The 22,791-nt window shown below is 39.1% G+C and overlaps 1 protein-coding gene across 6 annotated transcripts in view; it reads left to right on the top strand.

Moving 5' to 3' along the window:
• csnk1g1 (casein kinase 1, gamma 1) overlaps positions 1-22,791 on the top strand; it is a 69,801-nt gene extending 47,010 nt beyond the window's left edge. For 4 of the 6 annotated variants that reach the window (XM_057833926.1, XM_057833962.1, XM_057833946.1 and 1 more), the window contains 3 exons: positions 2,691-2,797; positions 7,085-7,108; positions 19,056-22,791. In XM_057833926.1, the coding sequence (XP_057689909.1) occupies positions 2,691-2,797; positions 7,085-7,108; positions 19,056-19,110 (186 nt within the window). In that variant the 3' untranslated portion in view covers positions 19,111-22,791. The remainder of the gene's footprint in view (positions 1-2,690; positions 2,798-7,084; positions 7,109-19,055) is intronic. The other 2 variants (XM_057833955.1, XM_057833970.1) reach the window with 1 other exon arrangement.

Here is a 22,791-nt window from a genome sequence, read left to right as displayed (position 1 = left end):
GAATTAGCTAATTAGCTTCGCGCTCAGCACTAACTATTATCATCTCAAAAACAACAACAATAAAGGCTAAACAGTACAAGAGGGTTCGTGTACTCACCTCTTCTAGATGCACACAGGTCTTAGCAACCCACTCAGGACATTTTTCAATTGAAATGTCTTAAAACTACCGCTGGACGTCTGAAAGACAAGGAGTAATGAACTATCTCTCTTCCACTCTTGCGCTGGGTCGCGCCTCTGTCCCTGCCTGTCTCACACACAAATTTATTTTCCAATCTTTCAAAAAGGAGTAAATCTTTCTCCTGTTGTGAGTGCGTCCATTAACGATGTCCGGGCGGCAAACGTGTCTTGATTTTCGTTCCGCTACGAGCGAAGTTATTAGGGAAAAATCGTTTTTTTTTTTTTTTTTTTTAACCTTTATGAATCGTAATCGAATCGTCACGTGTCGAATCGTGATGCATGTAATAATCGATTTTTTGGGAACTCCTCTACACACAAGTATAGTTAAAAGGTGATTTTGAACTAGTGCTACCAAGATTTAAATGTAGCTTCACTTGAATAATCCCCCACAACCACATGTTTATGAACACCTGTTGCCAACAGCATGCACAATCTCTTGGAGTGACTAAACAAGCAATTTAGCACCCACTATTTGGTTTTCGTAAAGGGTTCCAGTCTTAGTGGATCATGGACAACATGTCCAGCAACAATGCGTGCAATCTGTTGGAATGAACAAGCAATTTAGTTGTCACCATTCATTTGTGTACATTATAGATATTTTAGTCCGGTCATCAAACATTCTCCTGTATCATTCCAGCGCTGACTGCACACAGAGTGAGGGTGACTTACATAATACTTAAGAAGGGATGAAATGGGAGCTTTCCTAAAGGACATGCCTGAAATGCACGCAAGTAGGCGAAACATTTTCAATTAAAACTAGGTGCGAGACTCGATTAAAAAATCTAATTATTTAGAGACTTTGTATTTAGTCTTGAGTAATAGCACGATTCTATTTGTCACTAAAAAAATATTTTTAACAATTTAAATCTTGGTGAATAACTCAATCAAATGTACAGAAATGTGAACATGTACCTTAAAGGGAACCTCGGCTAGACTTGTAGTGTCTAATAGCCTACAACTGTTCTCTTTTACTAAAATAGGTTATTAGAAACATAACATATTGCCATTGATTTAAAAATCTATAATGTTTAGCAAATGTTTTGACCTACGGAGGACGCCATGTTTTATACGCGCAATGGACGCTCGGGGTGATGACGTACTTTGTCACTCACTAGACTAGCACTACCGGTCTTTTGCAATCCCTTCTACGTGGCGAGACGTCCAACACTTGTGCACATTGGTTAAAAGCGGCAAGTACTTACTATTTGTGGTTTTATTGAGTCTTTTATTACCTTTTCATTGCCACAAAATGCTTTTTGCATGTGTTTCCCTCTCATACTTTCAAGCATTGTGTTTTCTTGTGGCAGCTTTAAAGCAGATTGTTGATCTGTTGACCACATTAGTCACGTAGCGTATTTAAACCATCCATTTTTTTATATTACTAGGTTAAGTATTTTCTTAAGGCATCTTTAGTATTTTCCGTCTGTATGCATCTAAACAAAACAAGCTGAAAGTTCACGGTAGTACTTTGGGTGTCAAATTTACCTCTTATAGGATGTTTCGCCGGCGTGGCACAGTTTGGCTGAACAGTTTTTTTTTTCCTGCTCTCGTCATGTTACGTTCAGTCTTTCCTGTTCATTTTGCTTTTGCTGCTTGTTTTTTGAAATATCGACAGTGATGTCATGCTCATTAATGTTCCTCTCGGGTTCAAATTGAAAGGGTCGAACAGTAACATGTTTATGTCGCTAGAGTCATACTCTGGAAGCCCGGCAGGATAACCATGTGATGTCACAGCCCTGCGACGTCAACTACAACGGCAACCTACTAGTTAAACTAGTTTTACAAATTGAATAAAAACAAAAAACATCTAAAGGGGTTTCAATATCAAATTATTTTACCTGATGATAACGTTTATCTTTTAAGAACTACAAGTCTTTCCATCTGTGGATTCCTTTGACAAATGCATTTCATCAGATTTCCAAACGAAACAATAACATTTAAAAAAAAAAAACCTGAAAGTATCCTTGGCCAAAATTGAAAACACATAGCGAAGTGCCATTGCAGGAGAAGTTTAAAAAAAGCATCTAGCCTGAATCATAGCCAGGTAAGTATGGTTAGAAACAAAACTATAAATTTGTCATATAGAGTACATAAACTCACCTATATATTTACATGGATGGTTGCAGAATCTGTGTGCCAGGAGGTGTGCAAACGGTTGCGTAATTAATTAAGCATGCATAGGCACACTGGATGGACATGTTTGTCGTCATGATTTGGAACCACTTCAGCAAATTTCAGTTTTCGCAGCCAGGCTACTCTACATCTACACACTGTAATACTGCCCATTAATGTAGCGTGCCTTCTGTGTTATTGATGTGCGGCTTGCTCTTTGCTGGCTGAGACTGACCCGTATCCATACAGTGAAAGTAATGCAGCCGCACTGCTGCTTTTTTTCACCCGCTGAAATCTCTGCTGTTTTCACACGGATGCTGACAAACATGATCACTTGTAGTTGTTGTGCGGTTGAGAGCGCAAGTCGACAGTCGTGATATAAAGATGTTTATGTGCCACAGGTGGTCAGCTCAACCAACGGGGAGCTGAATGCCGACGATCCACTCGCAGCTCATTCCAATGCACCGATTACTGCCCAAGCAGAGGTGGAAGTAGTCGACGAGGCCAAGTATGTGTCACGTTGCCGCACCTCCTCTCTTCCGAGTCCTCATGCTGCCTCCTCTCTTTCCTGCTCTTTCTCTCCTCTTTTTGCCTCGCTTTCACTGTGCTGTGGGACTGTGACGCCCCTTCATCTCAATCTTACCGCTTGTATCTCATCTGATTGTGTGGGATGTTTATCTTGACTACCTATAGTGTGTTTGCCTATCTGACCTTCATGTTATTCTACTTTTAAAAGACTGAGGTTTTGATTTTGAGGCTATACCACTCCCCGACTATTTTGCGCCTCCCGCCCGTATGCTGCTACAAGGCATGATTGACTGCTCTGCTTGTCACGGGACACAGCTGACTAAATTGACAGCATCTTAATTCAAAACAACAACTGTTGCTTATTTACAAAATCAAAATGCAAACACAGGGTTTCCCACAGAAAATCTGCAAAGCCTGGTGGATGTAATCCTTTTTCAATGAAGTTATGAACAACAAGTTAATCAACCTTAATGTCTGATTTGCTGGAAGAGATGCGTCTTGGTGGCTTTGTTGAATTTAAACTCATTTAAGCTTACAGCAAAAAGATAAGTAGAAATGACCTATCTTTCTTAGGGCTGCAGCTAACGATTGTTTTAGTATTTGATTAATCGATGAACTAGTTGGTTTGAATAGTCGAGTAATCGCATTAGAAACATAAAGAAAATAAAATACCTGAGTTGGGTCTCAAACCGTATAAAAAAATGAATAAATGAGGATCTAAGTACAACAAAAGAACAGTCTGATAGCTTAAATGCTATGAAATGCTAACATCTTTTTTTTTCTATAATGCTCTTAAAAATGTTTCAAACACATGTTCCCACAAAAAACAGCTAAATATACCCATAAACTAAATTAAGAAGGCATTAATAAAATATTAGCTCAAAATAAAACTGAGCTTATGTTGGTCTTAACAGGGAGCAGCTGGATTTAGTCATGTGAGATGAGTTATATTCACTGTTGCCACTAGAAGGCAGTGTACCCACACAAATCAATAAAACTAAATGCAAACGCTTTCAAAACAAACCATTACAACGCCTCGTTAATTAAACGAATACGTGAAATAGCAATATGTAATTCGAATATTTTTCTAATCGAATTACTCAAGTTAATCGATTAATCGTTGCAGTACTAATCTTTCTGTAAACCTCTGCTTCAGTATACCTCATTAGCTATTATAGCAATGTCTCATCTCTTCTCATATGCACAAAAGATCATTTTAATTCTTATGAATCGCATTAATTTGCGCTCGTCTCTATTTTTATCTAATGATCAACCGTCCTCCAGTGGTGTCCGTTCCCACTTGTTTGATTTGATGATTGGCGTAATCGCTGGCAAGTACTTTGATAGCCTCCCACTAACAAGTTGGACCCAGTACAGCCCGTGCTGCTGCCAGTTAATTAACAATGAATGGCAGTGAAATAATATTGCTTATTAGTTTCTTCTTTTGTGGTAAGTTTAGTTTCAAATGGAACAGTACAGTTTAACTCCATGTTTTAAGACATTACCGATGTGGATATAGATTTAAAAAGCTACAGTGGTATGAAAAATTATCTGAACCTTTTGGAATTTCACACATTTCTGCATAAGATCACCATCAAATGTGATCTGATTTATGTCAAAATCACACAGATGAAAAAACAGTGCTTTAACTAAAACCACCCAAACATTTATAGGTTTTCATATTTTAATGAGGATAGCATGTAAACAATGACAGAATGGGGAAAAATAAGTAAGTGAACCCTCTGCCTAAGGAGACTTAAAGAGCAATTGAAACCAATTTTTACCAAAACAATTGTCAGGTGTGTGCCCAATCACTGATGTGTGGTTTAAAGCTGCCCTGCCCACTATTAAACACTCAAGTGGTAAGAATTGTCTTGGTGAGAAGCATTGTCTGATGTGCATCATGGCTCGGTCAAAAGAGCTGTTTGAAGACGTGCGATCAAGGATTGTTGATTTGTATAAAGCTGGGAAAGGATACAAAACAATTTCTAAAAGTCAATGTTCCTCAATCGACAGTCAGAGAAGTTGTCTACTAATAGAGAAAGTTTGGCACTGTTGCTTCTCTCCCAAGGAGTGGCCGTCCATCAAAGATGATGCCAAGAGTTCAGCGCAGAATACTCAGAGAGGTAAAAAAGAACCCTAGAGTGTCTGCTAAAGACTTACAGAAATCACTGGTACTGTTCACCATCTCTGTGCACTCGTCAACTACCTGTATATGTAAAACTATGGCCAAGAATAGTGTTAATGGGAGGACTCCCCGGAGGAAGCCACCGCTGTCTAATAAAAACATTGTTGCTCGTTTAATGTTCGCAAAGAGGCACTTGGACACTCCACAGAGGTTTTGGCAAAATATTTTGTGGACTGATGACACCAAAGTTGAATTGTTTGGGAGTTAACACACAATGTCATGTGTGGAGGAAAAATGGAACAGCTCATCGACATCAACACCTCATCCCCACCTTGAAGCATGGTGGAGGGAGCATCATGATTTGAGGCTGTTTTTCTGCCTCAGGGCCTGGACAACTTGCAGTCATTAATGGAAGAATGAATTCAAAATTTTAACAAGATGTTTTGCAGGAGAACCTGAGGCCGTTTGTCAGACAGTTGAAGCTAAAAAGTGGATGGATGCTGCAGCAGCAAGACAATGATCCAAAACACAGAAGTAAATCAACTTCAGAATGGTATCAGAAGAACAAAATACACGTTCTGGAGGGGCCAAGTCAAAGTCCAGACTTGAACCCCATTGAGATGCTGTGGCATGACCTAAAGACAGCGATTCATGCCAGACATCCCAGGAATCTGACTGAACTACAGCAGTTTTGTAGAGAGGATTAGTCCTGATCGATGTGCCAGACTGATCTGCAGCTACAGGAAGCGTCTGGTTGAAGTTATTGCTGCCCGGGGGGGGGGGGGCACAGAATATTAAATGTGATGGTTGACTTACTTATTTCACGCCCTTCTTTCATTGTTTGCATACCATCCTCATTAAATTATGAAAACCTATAAATGTTTGAGGGGTTTTTAGATAAAACAGACACCGTTTTTTCATCTGTGTGATTTTGACAAAGATCAGATCACATTTGATGGTGAATTTATGCAGAAATGTGAGAAATTCCAAAAGGTTCAGATACTTTTTTATTTCACTGTTTATAGCTTGAACACACTAGATCAAATTCAAATCTGACTGCTCGGACATAAGTTTCGTGTGCACATCTCATGCTAATTGAATAAAAGAGCGGTGTTGAAAAACATTACTAATGTTTACACATCCATCCTCACTCATGGCTGAATAAAGAATCCAAGCTAGTGAAAACCTTACTCACTATGATGCATTTTCTAAGTTTCAATTAAAACGGTTTTATCATTTTCGTGAGACTTTTACATCAATATAAGATTACTATAAATTATAAATTGCCAAAAATTCCATGGCTTCCTGAATAGGTGCAATGGCTTCAGACTTAAGTATCCATCACCATTTTTATCATTTGTATTGTAGCTATTGATCCGTTATTACCGGTACTACACATACTTTCCAGCAATTTTTATTTTCTTGCTGACTACATTTCACAGTTGATTCTCTTCCAAAATCTATCTGGATGGCGTTAAAGTGCTCAGTAAATTGTAAAGTACACGGAAAGTGGGGTTACATCATCACAACCCGTTAAGAAAACATTTACAGAAAAGGTTTTGGGTTTTCCTGATGTATTGAATGAAGCTTTGGTAGGAGAAAATAAATGAGTGTATATGCGTGTAAGCTACTGATTTTTCTAACAAACTCCATCAACTCTTTTTATTTCAAATGAGAGACCCAGCTAGATCCGGATTGTGCTCTACCGCATGGCATGTAGGCGTTGTGGCATTAGCCGCATCACATACATAATCAGTGACATCATGGCAGCATGAGACAGTGTAACCTGCCCGTGAATTCAATAAGACAAGAGGAGTTGGGCAAAGGTGTTTGTCGTCTTCTCATTCCATCCTGTCAACCAATCGTCGATGCGTCTGGCCACGCCATTTGATGATCACATATAGTATATCCTGTTGGTGCAATACAATAAAAGTGACCTTTTTGAGACTTAGTCTTAGTAAGTAATCAAGAACTAGCAAGAGACTAATTCCTTGTACTTTTCCCCGCTGCGTGTGTGTTTGTCAACGTGGCCATGTGCGCATGTGTTTGTGTTGCACGTGCTCTGTCCTCCTCAGCTTGGTCTCGCAGTATTAATCTATCTTTCTTTTCTCTTGACAATCTTTGTTCTCTCTTCTGTAGCTGCGTGAAAATGCTCAACCTGTGGTGAGTCCCTCTCTGCTCGTCCGCCTCAAACTCATGGGACAGGGAGTGGATCAGCCTAGGCTGGGCAGTGGGCGCACAACCCACTCGATGGGTTTTCTATCGTAAATCGACTCAATAGAACGACCTGACGTGTAGCCTAAGCCGTATTAAACAAGGCACAATGTCAAAGCAACAACATTGAAAGAGTCGTCACAAGACGTTTTGTTTGTTAAGGTCCTCTTTAATTTTTTGTTTTGTTTTGTTATTAGACGATAATGGGACCCAGTCATGTCATAAACTACAGCTTTGTTGTCTATGTGTGTATTTATTGATCACTGGCTCATCATGTCTTGGCTCTGTGTGCACTCTTCCACATTCTTTCCCTTGGAAAAATTTGTTGTATAGGCTCCTTGCCCATAAATTTGCCCAAAAGGATTTTATTCTACGGACTCTATTTACAGGACTTACTTAAACTCATCAACGCGCATGTACGTGGTCTTTTTAAGTCCTCCTCTAAAGTTCAAAACACCAATGTATGCCTGTAATATCTACGAATAGGAATGTTCTTTTTGTCATTGTTAGATTAGATCAGTGGTTCTTAACCTTGCTAGAGGTACTGAACTCTACTAGTTTCAAATGTGTATTCATGGAACCCTTTAGAATAAAATTTTTTTAAGAAATCCAAAACCAATACAGTGGTGTCTCTACTTAGCAAATTAATTGGTTCTGGAAGTTGTCTCTCAACCCGAAAATTCCGTAAGTAGAGACGTTTTCCCTATGAATTCCCTAATCCGTTCCAAGCACTATTGAAACGCCACATTAAATTTTGTAATCAGGTTAAAACCGGAATAAAACACAGGCATGAAAATCTCAAATCGAAATTCGCTGTTTAGTCAAAAGGGGTGACCTACGTGAATTGTGTAGATCCGAAGAGAAACTTATTAAGGAGTAGGCATGTGCCGGCCGGTTACCGGTTTACCCGGAGGTACGAAAACTAAAGTTTTCCATCATACCTTATTATGTATTTGCTATTTTTCATGTGTCAAAAATGCAGTCAGATGTGACTTGGCGCGGCAGCGCTCAACCCTTCCCCTGTTTGTTACTCTGTGTGTGTGTGTGTGTGTCAGTGACTCTATTCCAGCGAATCCAAAAACAAACACTCCAAACACAAAGCGTACTTTTCTTCAATTTATTGAGCTCTCAAATCATGATAACTGAAATATACAAAATGAATACATTTAAAACGTACAATATTATTTTCCCACGTGTGAGTAGCTTCAACAGCACCACGAAAAAGTTTGCCAAAAACAAAACAGACATTTTCCTTTTAAATTCAATATACAAACTAATTAAAAACTTACAAAATACGAATGTTAGGCTAGGCTTACCTGGGAGAGCAACTTCGTTGAGGTTATTATCACAGCCGCTGAATGAGAAACAAGTTTGAATGAAGGGGAAAAAGGACAGTGTCAAAGATCGCTAATTGCGACAGCCGATCTTGCCCGATGCACAAATCCACGTTCGCTGGACGAGGAAAGGTGTCACTCCCAATGTTTTTTTTTTTTTTTAGATGAATGCATTTGCCAGCATATTGAATTTGACGAGGAATGGTTTCAATCGTTTTTTATATTTTGCAGTATAACAAAGTTACTGCCGTTCGTTGCAGCTTGCGTTGAACACTGCCAGAGCTAGCCAAATCTCCGGTGAAAAAATAGCTCTCGTTAAAGTTGGCGTCAAGCTTGTGTATTTAACGGTAATATAAAAGAAGAAACGCAACATCTTTCTAATATCGCTGTAATTGGTATTTCAGGGACGTATGGAGCCTTTTTTCAGCGCGACATTCGTGTACACTGTACAGTGTTGAACACCTAACTCGTTTAGCTTCTGTGAAAGTAAACTTCGTTTCTAAATAAAACATGGCCAGCACAAGGTGTATGTGTGTCTGTGGTGCCTTCTGCAATTTACTGAAACACAGTTTGGGTCGACAGAGCTCAATATTTTGTTGGGTTGCACAGTGTACCGGTGTTTTCGGCAATTCCTTGCTACATGGCGAAACGTCCCACACAATGCCCAGTGCGCTTGGGCAAACATTCGCACGCATGCGCACATCGGTTAAAAGCGGCGAGAACTCACTATTTTTTAGGGCTGTCAAACGATTAAAAATTTTAATCGAGTTAATCACAGCTTAAAAATTATTTAATCGTAATTAATCGCGATTCAAACCATCCATAAATTATGCCATATTTTTCTGTAAATTATTGTAGGAATGGAAAGATAAGACACAAGACGGATATATACATTCAACATACTGTACATAAGTACTGTATTTGTTTATTATAACAATGAATCAACAAGATGGCATTAACATTAACATTCTGTTAAAGTGATCCATGGATAGAAAGACTTTTAGTTCTTAAAAGATAAATGTTAGTACAAGTTATAGAAATTTTATATTAAAAACCCTCTTAATGTTTTCGTTTTAATAAAATTTGTAAAAATTTCAATCAAAAAATAAACTAGTAGCTCGCCATTGTTGATGTCAATAATTACACAATTCTCATGGTGCTTAAACCCATAAAATCAGTCGCACCAAAGCACCAGCAGAGGGAGACAAAAAAGTAAAAGCAACAAGTGGCCATGACACTGTGCTGTCATTTAATCTGTTTGAGCGGGGCATTTGCGTTAATTGCGTCAAATATTTTAACGTGATTAATTTTAAAAATTAATTATCGCCCGTTAACGCGATAATTTTGACAGCCCTACTATTTTTGTTTTTATTGCGTTTTTTATCACCTTTTCATTCCCTCAAAAATACTTTTTGCATGTATTACTCTCTCATACTTTTAACCATTGTGGTTTTTTTTTTTTGTGGTAGCTTTAAAGCAGTTGACCACATTAGTCATGTAAGCGTATTTAAACAGTCCTTATTTGATATAACTACATTTAAGTATTTTCTTAAGGCATTTTTTAAGTACGTTCTGCCTGTATACGCTAAACAAAACAGGTTGAGAGCGCACGGTAGTACTTTGGGTGTCAGATTCGCCGTTGTAGGACATTTTGGCAGAACACCGGAATATATTTCCTCCACACCCTTCTAACCTTTTCAACCCCTGACCCATTTGCATGCCTAAAAAAAAAACAGCCAAACACATTTGAATCATTCTATATACATAACCTAACTGTTAATACATGTAGGGAAGCAGATAATAAAACATAATGCAATTGAAAAAAGAATGAAAAATAAAAAAAACGTTTCGAGTGAAGTGATGTCCCCTCCTTAACGAGATTGAAAATGGCGTTGACTTTGTGGCAGATTTGGCTATTTCCTTTCCCTTAATCCAGAGAAGAAAAACGCGAGGAGACTTGTACTCTTTTGGCGAAGACGTCGACCCGCTATATAAGCAACAACACCGTCGAAACGATGTCAACAATGGGCCAATAGGGGAGCAGAATCGCGTTACTGAAGCATGATGGAAAAGATTATGACGAATAGGGCAGCAGGATCTTATGGCGCGATGTTTAAAGCCACAATAGGTAACTTTTATACCTTTATAAAATATTTTCATAACATTTGTGATAATATGTCGACTGACACCTAGTTGGATGACACCTCTTTTATATTTTGAGGGGGTCTGTATAGCTTTCACTGACACTAATTAACTTTGAGGAGGGTGGCAGGAACAGAAAAAACTACAAATGTGCTGACTGCTTTACGGTAAACGTCACTTTCCCCATTCATTGTAAAGACAGACGTCGAGAAACAAAACTGAAAACCAGTTTTGTCTGAGTAGGGAAGAAAACAGAAAGCTACCAGGATATACAGAATAAACATTGGCCCGGCTTTCACTCGCTGGTGTCAGCGCTGATGAGTTCGGGTGGGGTGGGAGTTTTAGCCACATGGTTGGTAACTGCCATATGCTATTGTTTAGCCACAACTGGATTCAGTACCTTATTACTATTCATCCTTCACCCAGCCGCTGGAAACAGAAATGTTTTTTAATCCATTTAGGCGACCGTGAGATTGACTTTTTGATTTTACGACACTGTGTGCGCTGCTCCTCATGAGAAATGCAGCGCTTGTCCTCATGGGAAACGCAGTCTTCCTTAAGGGAAAACACTACCGATTTGTCCACCGGCGTCGGTAAAATCGACCAAAACCTGCCAACTGTTTCTTTAAAACCAGAAAGCACGAAGTACATACGTTAACAAGAGGCAAAATTCTTCCATTGAGGCGTGTTGTAACCTGAAAATTCCATTTCTAGAGACGTTTGTAAGTAGAGGTACCACAGTTTATCTAGGCATATTCCCATTCAAATTTCTTCTCATTTTGAAAGCTTATTTTTAAACAGGTCAAAATTTGAGCTCCCCATCAGTCTGTTATACTTCCTCATACAATGTGCAAGTTAACGTTCCGAACAAACTAGTTAATTCTCCCGACAGATAGAGGACTAGCAGTTGAAAGAAATTGAATAAAGCATGTAGAGTGGTCTAAAACGCTACTTTTCATACAAAAGTAGGGTCCTGCGGGTCTTAACCTTCTCTGAACCCCTTAGACATACTCACCGAAGTCCTGAGGTTCGATCGAACACAGGTTAAGAACCACTGCATTATATTGTAGGGTTACAATGAATTTTCCAGTTTAAGTATGAAATATCTAACATTAATGTCTTTGCTACACTGTTGTTCAAAGGTTTAACGTCATTCAGGCCTTGTGCACACGTAGCAGGATTTTTAAAGATGATTATTTTACCCCTTCCATTCAGAACATAATTCTACACACACCACCTCAATTGTAGAAAAAGAATCATCCCACCCAACCGCATAAGTGTAGTTTAATGCACAATACACTCGAGTGCCATTTCCTTTACATACTGTAGATTAACCTGTTATGCACCCTTGCGCGAATTCTGAGTGATGCGTGCCACCCCTTGCTGTAGTGGTTAAGCTAAAGGAACAGTCGTGAAAAATTTCGAGTCGCGCTGGTAACGCATGAGTTTTTATCTTAAAACAGTGTTCACAATTCATTGCACCAAGCCACTGTTCTACATGTTCCTTCAAAACGTGAAGAAACACAGTGAAGTATCTGCAGAGATACGGCATTGGAGACTTGAAAAAAAGAACATGCCTGGGACGTGCAATGGCAAAGATAACAGTACGGTCCTTCACATCGTTCTTTGTCTGTGTTCTTAAATACAGAGCAGTATCTGCAATTTTAAAAACAGGCAAGTTAAAAAGCAACTTGACTAGAAGTGGTGTCAAAACCTCTGTGTTTATGTGCACAGTCCCTGAATGTAAACACTGGATGCATATATGATCTATGAACATATTTTGTCAAAGGAAGCATGCATGAAATACAGAATTCGAAATCTTCACTTTAGTCGGACTTTTTAAACACCTTCGTTTTTAATGCCAAAAATGTGCGTTTGCGTGGGGATGATAGGCAAATCAGTGTTGTTTTTGGCAGCGACGACAAAAACGAAAATATTTCATCGAAGACGTGTCTTAGGAGACTAAAACACAAGGAGACGAATGCCAGTTTTCATCTGACGAAATGAACATTGGCCAGTTTCAGTCATAATTTCACAATGTGTGACATTTTCTTATCGTATGTGTAGTTGGCGCGCATTGTAACAGTGTTTAGTTGTGTCACTCATGTGACGTGCTGTGCACAAGCCCCCCACACACATGTCCTCCAGGCTCCAGACTTGCCTTTTGTGAAACATGTCAGGTGCATGGTAAATTTTGATATTTTATCTTGGCGAAATATGCCATGTTGCTTTAGCCTTTAAAGGTCTGTGCTGAGTGATCATCACGCACTAAATGTAACTTGTAGAGTTAGCATAGTGTTTGTGTTAGCATTTAGCATGGTGAATGTCGTCTTAAACTCTTGGAAAAACTTTTTACATACAGTTATTGGCGTACAGGTGAGTTTGATAAATTGAAAATATTGTACTATTTTCCTGCTGTGTATTATCATCAAGATGGTGATGTCCTTGCAGACTCTACAATTATGTGCTCGTCTGTCAATGTTCGTTCGAAATTGTTAGAAACCTTTTATTTTGAATAGAGATGCCCCGATCGTATATTTTTGCACCTGTGTCCGAATCACTTGATTCTGAGAATCTGCCGATAATGAGTCCGATATGGTACCGAAAAAACGTGATTTTTATTTTTTGAACAAAAGTTTTAAACATGTTACTGTCCCACCGTTCTGCCTTCATAACGTGAATTATTTTTCAACAAGAATAATGTAAAAAAATGCATGTCTTTATTAAATGCTTCATTGAGTGAGTCCACTCAAATCTGCTCACGCTATTGGAAACAGCCTCTCACCTACACAATGAGTTGCCACAGCACACTACTGCTTGTGTGTAACAAGCTAAACGATAATTGACAGATTTGCGCCTTTGATTGTAAAGCTACCAAGCTCGTCTGACAAAATCAAAGCTACACAGCTGCAAATCATTGTTAACGTTCACTAGCAAACTCCAGTGCACTGTTGATCAAGAAAAGCAGCAGTAGGGAGAGTCAAAAACTGTACGCGCATGAAGCAGAAAACATAAATATGTATATTTTTTTAATTAAAAACCCGATCTTTTTCACCCGATTCCGATATTCTGAAAAATGGCGCAATCGGCCCCATTTCCAATCACGTGATCTGATCGGAACATCCCTACTTTTGAAGCTTACAGACGGAAACATTTTGAGTAATTGTCGGCTAAAACTAGACAAAGACGAACACGTTTAGAAATGACTAAAATATGACTAGACGAAGAAAAAAATTGTAAGGGCTGCCAAAAACAACACTGGGCCAAACCATAGAAAAAGTTGTTTTTGCGAAATTCCCTGCTACGTGTGGACAAGGCAAAATGAATAGAAAATAGTCAAGCATCGACATACTGATTTGAATTTGAATTGATTATTTGTTAGATGGTTGCTAGCCTCTCAGTCGAATTGGATTGGGCCTCTATAAGGGCTACGAGGAACTAAATATTCCAGAGGTATAAGGATATGCAACAAGCAAAAAATAAATAAATAAATAAATAAATATAAAAAAGATATATATTCAATGATATTGTTATAATTTGGTGCAGGCCATTAAAAACTGGGCAGTGGGCCATAGTTTGAATAGCCCTGGCGTAAATACAATGGACCAATGCCATTGACAACCTCCCCTCAAAAAAATCATGAATACAGTGGTACCTCTACATACAAATTTAATTTGTTCCAGGACGTGGTTTGTAAGTCGAAATGGTAGTATGTTGAGCGGGATCTTCCCATAACAATACCATAGACTTCACTATCAGTTGACGGGGCTCGGGGCCGATCCATAGGGGGCCTATTTTCAAAAACTTAAAATTCAAATATTTTCAAAACCAAAGCTGCTAGTGACCTAAAACCAAAACAGGCACCTCACTTAGGCATACATGAGTCTCCATGAGCAGCGACATCAAAAAATTCAAAGTCGTTCCCTAATAAAATCCTGATTATTTATTAATCCAAGTATAACAAAACTTAAAATGGCTACAACATTCTCAAATTTTACGGTAGATGCACAAAAATCAAATGCAGAGATAATCATCTAAATTTTCAGGATCAATAGCAATATTTAACATATCACATAATTTTTTTCCCAAAATAGCAACTTCAATTTTTTTCACTGTTTTAAAGTTTCCAACAGCTAATGAATTACCCAATTTTCACATCAGAAACTTAATACTTAAGGAAAGCATGCAAAATCATCTTTTACTTTATTTTACTCAACAAAAGCAGTATTTGCGTTTTTCATTACACAATCACAACTTATTTAGGTTGAGTTCCGCTATTGTGTAGAGATACAAAATCCAACATGTCTGCCGTCACAAAACAAAAGGGCTTTTTAAGTTGATAATTATTGTAAATAAATGCTTAAATCGCAGAATTTCTATAGATATGAACGTAAAACGTCTAGATTCTTGGTTAAAACTAAAAAACAGGCAGTTATCATTCATTTTACGTAAATATTTCAAGCCAAAGTTACACTAATTTAATTCATTGATATATATATTTTTTTTTTTTTTCTTGTTTTCCACAACATTTAAAAGTGCATGCATGGTGCTATTTAATATTTTAGTTACCTTTGAATCCTTGACCAAATCACTCTTGAGGCACTCCTACCTGCTTGTATGCAGTAAAGCCTTCATCCTATTGTCACCTAAATCTAGCGTTATAACGCAGCGTGTGTTTGAGTTTATCTCAGCGAAAGCCAACTCAACGTTCTGCCTGGGTCGGCCCCGTACGGGAAGATGTGGCGCAATATCTGAAGGTGGAGTCTGTGAGAATACATTACAATTGGATTACTGTCATTTGTTCCACAGCCCAAGAACCTACGCTAAATCCTTAATAAATACTGCAGACAGAATTACTATTAGCAATTACACATAGCAAAACAAATGAATTATAAATACAAAACAGAATAATAACAATAAATGGAAATTTCTTAAAAATAAAAGCGTTATTACTGTCATCTTATAAAAACTGGCAAACAGAGGTGGGAGGAGACGACGGGTGCATATTGTGTATACGGTGAGCCGTGTCCTGTCTAATTTATCAAATTCAACAAATAAGACACATGTCAAACAAATAGATTATGTACAAATAAGGAATTACAAAAGTGTTTTTATTGTTACCTTAACTTAATGGCAAACAGAAGGAGGAGACAGCGGGTGTTTAGGTATGTAGTGGTGTGGGGGGGGGCTCGGTGAGCTGCATTGTCTAGCCAGTTCACTCACACGCACACAATCATTTCATTTCCTTCTTAATTTCAATGGTAAACGTCACATTTATTCTTTTTTTTTCACCACCTGCACTAACCTTCTTGGGACCCACGTTGATTTCTCTTAGAAGAAATTCTCCATGCGTCTGTCTTGTGGGAAAACAATGAACTAACGCTGTTATAAATCGTCGTTTTTTTTTCGCGCATGTCGTCATATGTTGAGACTAGGGTTGTCCCAAATTATTATTTTTCTCCCGATTAGTCTGCACTTTTTTAACGATTAGTCGAGTAGTCTAATAATTTTCTTGTGAACTTTTTTTTTTTTTTTTTCTTAACTAATCTTGCAATAAAATTTTGTTGACGATTATTAATTCACAAAAACATTTTGGAACACTTAAATGCATTATTAAAGTACAAATAAACACATCAATAACAATAATAAATCACAAACACTGAGGACAAATGCTGATGGCATTAACTAGTTCAAAAGAATGTAATGGAAACAGATTCAGAACACCGACTTCTTTTCCAACAGCGTTCAAAAGAATTCTTACTTTTTTTGGTGGTATGTCTATATTGTTCTCAGCATTAGAGTGACCATCAGAAGAGCAAGTAAATGTCATGTATCACCATAGTGAAGTACGTAAAAAAAAAAAACGTAATAATGCACATTGATACGACGGTACGACGGAGTATTAGGGCCAAATAAATGTATATTTTAAAAAGGGACTGCAAATTTAAAGTTGTACTCTTGCTACGAGAAAAAAAGTCTCATTTATTTCGTAGGGGTAATGTAGCTGTGAGCCTCTACGCACTTTTCATACAGTGCTGGCCAAAAGTACTGGCATCCCTCCAATTCTGTCAGATAATTCTCAATTTCTCCCAGAAAAGATTGCAATTACAAATACTTTGATAGAAATGTCTTCATTTATTTAGCTTGCAATTAAAAAACACATAAGAGAATGAAAAAAAAAAAAAATCATTATCATTTTACAGAAACCCCCAAAAATGGTCCGGACAAAAGTATTGGCACCCTCAGCCTAATACTTGGTAGCACAACCTTAAGACAAAATAACGACGAACAACCGCTTCCGATATCCATCAATGAGTTTCTTGCAATGTCTTCGCTGGAATTTTAGACCATTCTTCTTTGGCCAAATGCTCCAGGTGTCTGAGATTTGAAGGGTGCCTTCTCCAAACTGCCATTTTCCGATCTCTCCACAGGTGTTCTATGAGATTCAGGTCTGGACTCATTGCTGGCCACTTCAGAAGTCTCCATTGCTTTCTCTCAAACCATTTTCTAGTGCTTTTTTAAGTGTGTTTTGGGTCATTGTCCTGCTGGAAGACCCATGACCTCTGAGGGAGACCCAGCTTTCTTACACTGGGCCCGACATTATGCTGCAAACCTGGTTGGTAGTATTCAGACTTCATAATGCCAAGCACACGGTCAAGCGGTCCAGTGCCAGAGGCAGCAAAGCAACCCCAAAACATCAAGGAACCGCCGCCATGTTTGACTGTGGGCACTGTGTTCTTTTCTTTGAAGGTCTCGTTTTTCCCCTGTAAACTATGTTGATGCCTTTTCCCAAAAAGCTCTACTTTTGTCCCATCTGACCAGAGAACATTCTTCCAAAACCTTTGTGGCTTTCTCAGGTAAGTTTTGGCAAACTCCAGCCTGGCTTTTTTATGTCTCTGGGTCAGAAGTGGGGTCTTCCTGTGTATCCTACCATAGAGTCTCTTTTCATTCAGATGCCGACGGATAGTACGGGGTAACACTGTTGTACCCTCGGACTGCAGGACAGCTTGAATTTGTTTGGATGTTAGTCGAGGTTCTTTGTCCACTATCCGCACAATCTTTCGTTGAAATCTCTCGTCAATTTTTCTTTTCCGTCCACATCTAGGGAGGTTAGCCACAGTGCCATGGGTTACACTTATTGATGACACTGCGCACGGTTGACACAGGAACATTCAGGTCTTTGGAAATGGACTTGAAGCCTTGACATTGCCCATGCTTCCTCACAATTTTGCTTCTCAAGTCCTAAGACAGTTCTTTGGTTTTCTTTCTTTTCTCCATGCTCAATGTGGTACACGCAAGGACACAGGACAGAGGTTGAGTTAATTTTAATCCATTTTAACTGGCTGCAAGTGTGATTTAGTTATTGCCACCACCTGTTAAGTGTCACAGGTAAGTAACAGGTTCTGTTAATTACACAAATTAGAGAAGCATCACATGATTTTTCAAAGTATGCCAATACGTTTGTCCGGCCCATTTTAGGAGTTGTGTGTAAAATGATAATGATTTAAATTTTATTCCATTCTCTTTTGTGTTTTTTCATTGCAAGCAAAATCATTGAAGATATTACTACCAAAGCATTTGTAATTGCAATCATTTTCTGGGAGAAATTGAGCATTATCTGGCGGAATTGCAGTGGTGCCAATACTTATGGCCAGCAGCCGGGAGCTACGACGAAGCATTAGTATAAATTCTTCTATTGATTATAATTTGTTGTAGATGAAGCAAAATAAGGATGTCCTTATTTCTAAAACAGTTTCCAAAACACAAGATGCTTTCAGTATTGTTGATTTTAACATAGGCGGCAACGCGCTACGTAAAGTACGTAGCTGCTTATTCAGCTACATTAGCCCCTAATACTCTGTCGTACGACTCACATAAAGGCAACTTCTATAAAAAAAAGTCGTTATTTGGACTTACGATCCACCAGCTCGTTGTCTCCTGTCGTCTTCCAAAATAATACCTGGGTGACTGCGCTTCAGGTGTTCATTCACTGCTTTGTTTTGTTGAAATAAGTCCATGCTTTGGTCAATCTGGTGCGCTTTTTTGGCTTTGTTCCGCTTTCCCCGCTTGAATCCCGAGCGTCCGCTATTGTCAACTTTCCACGCATATATTTTTTTCTAACCCCTAACCGTTTTTGTAACCCTTAACCATTAACCGTCGACGCATTTACATCATCGATGGCGCTGACTACTCGGGACAGCTCTAGTCGGGACCAGTGATGAGTCAAAATTTTACATCAGATGTCGAAAGAATCGTATTTCGATGCGATCGTATGTCGAGGTACCACTGTACGATGGAATTTTAAACAATCTGTGAAAAAGTGATTCCCGCGACTATGCGAGGGTCCACTGTATCTGCAACGGGTACGGCGTACAATATTTGCCTTCAGGTCAATTGAATGCACGTTTCTCTGTCCCCAGGTGCTGCTGCTTCTTCAAACGGAAACGGAAGAAGAACACACCGCGACACAAATGATCGTCTCCAAGCCGCCTGAAACACTCTGGCTCACTTGATTGTGCTGGCAGAAATCAGTGAGGTTCCTTTCAAAATACAAGCGAAGGAAAAGGGGCGCTCTTCATTGCAGTGTTTTCTGAAAGGACCAGTAAAATGTTTTTTGTTATGTTTTTTTGACACTTTGGTCATTTGTTGGGAACCAAATTTTTCTCTCCCAATCCAGGATGTGCGGGATAACATTTTGTTGGAACTTTTGCAAAGCATTATTTTGTTGAAGATGCATTTTTCTCCTTTTGGCATCAATTTCCCTCCTTTTGTGTATGATTGTTCAACTGGCTAAATCGTATTTTTCATCTCCCCGTCGCTAACTCTTTTTGATCGGAAAGCCCTTTTTGGGCGTTGCTGACGTGGGACTGAATGTAAACCGTGACACACGAGGAGCCGTTAGCTTCAACTGCTTTTAATAGCTCCTGCACTTTCTGCCTCCAAAGAGGTGAGCAAGAGGAGACCACACATGCACGCACGCCCGCCTGCACGCACGCCTCCTGCACTGTGTTCTCCGAGGTCAACGCACCCCTTTCGACACACTACAATCCCTCCAGACTCTTGTCCTGTTTTGTGAACACTTGAAGTCGGGCCGGAAGAAGCTATTTATGATATTTATCTCGTTTGCCACCAATTTTCTTACTAATTTCTCCAACATACACACTGAATGTATGAACAGAAAAGTAAATGACTCAGTGTCCCGTGAGGGGGAAGGAAAAAGACCAATGTTATAGGTGAGACCAAAACTAATGTGGAAATAACTGACTGTATAGCAGTAGTGGTTTTGGAGCTTCTTAACACTACTGTTCACTGCCTTAACCCCAAACAAGCAACCTCACTTGACTGGTGGAAAGAAGACTTCCTGATCTGAGGGTTGTTGATTTTGCAGCAGTTTGAGGGGTTCAGTGATATATTGAAATTAACAGGAAAAAAAAGTGGTCCAGCCTGACTGCAAAACAATCCCGACTGTTCGGAGGGGCTGCCTTGAAACAATCTCCTTCTTGCCTATCCTCCAAACCCAGTTTTTATTTAGATTTTTTTTTTTTAATTGTCTTGCTAATGTGAACATTTTTAAATGCAATTGTTTGTTCAATCCAAATAGCCATGGCTTTATGAGTGAGGAAGGGTAGCAATGTTTGGAGGGGGGAAAAAATGTATAAGACCATGACTGCACTACTCCATTTTTGACCCCAGCTTTCGTGCTGTGTTCCTTGATGTTTTATGTTCAAGTGTTTCCGCCTCACGTGCCAGGCGTCCTTTCCCACATGTGCAGGGAATACACATTCCGTTTTCAACCCGCCAACCCGCTCTTTTTTTTTTTTTGAGAGATAGCGAGAACCAGAAGTGGTATTTGCTATGTGGCAAAATTAGTTTTGCCATGTGGCATTCTTTTGGTATGTGGCAAAATTGATTTTGCCATGTGACATTTTTTTTGGTATGTTGCAAAACCGATTTTGATATGTGGCTTTTTTTTTTTTTTTTTTTTTTTTTTTGGTATATGGCATTTTTGCAGGCCATGCACGTCCAAATTTTCCATTCATTTTAAATGGCAGAACAACATGTGTGGCTGTGATTTTTGACTACACACATCATGTATTACTATTCCAACACATTGACATTCAACTGGCACCCAAGTAAGGCTATTTACGGCTATGAACGGCCAAATTTTCTTTTCCTATTAAATGGCAGAAAAACATGTTTGGCTGTGATTTTTGACCATACTTACCATTACAGCGAACTAACATTCAACTGGACTGCACAGCCGTCAATGGCATAGCCTGACTTGGGTGCCAGTTGAATGTCAATGCACTGTAATGTAAAGTGTATGGTCAAAAATCACAGCCACACGTTTTTCTGCCATTTGAAATGAATGGAAAATTTGGACGTGCGTAGCCGTCAATGGCATGGATGTGCCTGGCCTGCAAAAATGCCCCAAAAAATGCCACAAACCAAAATCCATTTTGCCACATACCAAAAAAATGCCACGTGTCAAAATACATTTTGCCACATGGCAAAAAAAATTCCACATGGTAAACTCAATTTTGCCACATGGCAAAATCAATTTTGCCACATGGCAAAATCAATTTTGCCACATACCAAATACCACTTTTCGTTCTCGGCCCTGCTGCTTTTTTTTGGCGTGCCATGCCCCCGTCCCGCTTATCCTCCGCGTCCACACAAAAGCATGCACACATACGTACGCAGACATGAATCCGTTCTCACTGGATGGCTGGATGCGGAGTTAAGCGACAATGCGCCTGCATCTCTTTTGAATACAATGTTGTAGATGTCTGCTAATTATCTCACTGAATCCATATACTTGTCGCGTGTATTTACACTGTATAGCTTTTGGTTTGTCCTTAGCCCTCACGACTCACATGAGGCCTAAGTAGTGTTATTGAAAGTACTTGAATATGAGCATCTACGGGACCTTTTCGGAAAGTTTAAGTCATCGTTCTAATCGTAACTAAGAGGAACGGTGGGAAAATAGGCTATTTGAATGACAGGTATTCCTTTCGGGACATCGCCGTGCCTCTTGGCTGTGCTGGACAGGCCGTTTTTGTCAGAGTGAGATGTTCATATAGAACGCCTTTAGTCTCTAAAGCTGTGGCAAGTGACTCCCAATAACGCCACAGCTGCAGCGCCCTGAGAGAAAGTGTTCCTGCTAGTGAGGTGGATATCCAGACGAAATAGCCTTTCATCTTTCCCCTGAATTCCTCTAGTGCCATTCCTGAGACTACTACAAGTCCATGCCTTTGACCTATGCCAGGAAAGTTGAATGTTTTTCTTCATTTTGTTTGACCATCTCATTCCACGTCGTGTCCTGGGTTTCATTGTGTTTGACATCCAGAGCTGTAGTGTCAAAGCTTAACTCTTTGGCTCCCATTGACGGCGATAGACGTCCAATCTGTTTGAACGATGAGGGTCGGCAGCGAATGAACATTTGTTCATTCACTGCCGGCCCCTCACCGTTAAAACGGATTGGATGTCTACAAGTGACAAATTTATCGTCAAGAGAGCTTAGGACAGTTCAAGTGGGTTTGAATGGCGTCATACTTTTTGGCTTCTCTGGCACTTTTCCTAGTTGCTGTACTGTAGAATCGTCTTGGACTTAACTGTTATTTTCTTTGAGAAGAAGGTGACATTTACTGCAATGTTGTGATGCTTATTTGAGAATTGTAAATTGTACAGACTTCACAGTTGTAGTCTTGGTTCGTTTTGTTGGGATTCTATACAAAAGCTGTATTCAAGTATATTTTCCCCCTCCGCCTTTCTAACTGTGGAAAATCTAGTTGTACAGCTGCCAGAGTTTTATTTCCCTCGCAGAGCTACGATTAAGAAAACGCTTCGAAATGTAAATATTGTTTAAATATGAATGTCACTTCAGAAATGTACTTTGAGTTTGTACAAGGGCTTCAAAAGCGAAGGACCCGAGTTTATTTTTTCTTATTAATTCTCGATTTTTAATTTGGCTGAAAAAGCTCGATCTGTTTTTTTGTTTTTGTTTTAAATCTAAGTTTTCTGTTGTTCTCCTTGAATTCATGTTCTAAGATTTGTTCCTCATGAAAAAAAAAATCACATTTTATTCCCACCACACCTAAAGGGAAGTCCAGTTTGCACCCTTTTTTATGTAAAATAAAAGATTTCTCCACCTTT

The sequence above is a fragment of the Corythoichthys intestinalis genome, chromosome 1 (assembly GCF_030265065.1).
Source record: "Corythoichthys intestinalis isolate RoL2023-P3 chromosome 1, ASM3026506v1, whole genome shotgun sequence".
Taxonomy (NCBI): Eukaryota; Metazoa; Chordata; class Actinopteri; order Syngnathiformes; family Syngnathidae; genus Corythoichthys; species Corythoichthys intestinalis.
This window is presented reverse-complemented; position numbering and strand designations above follow the sequence as displayed.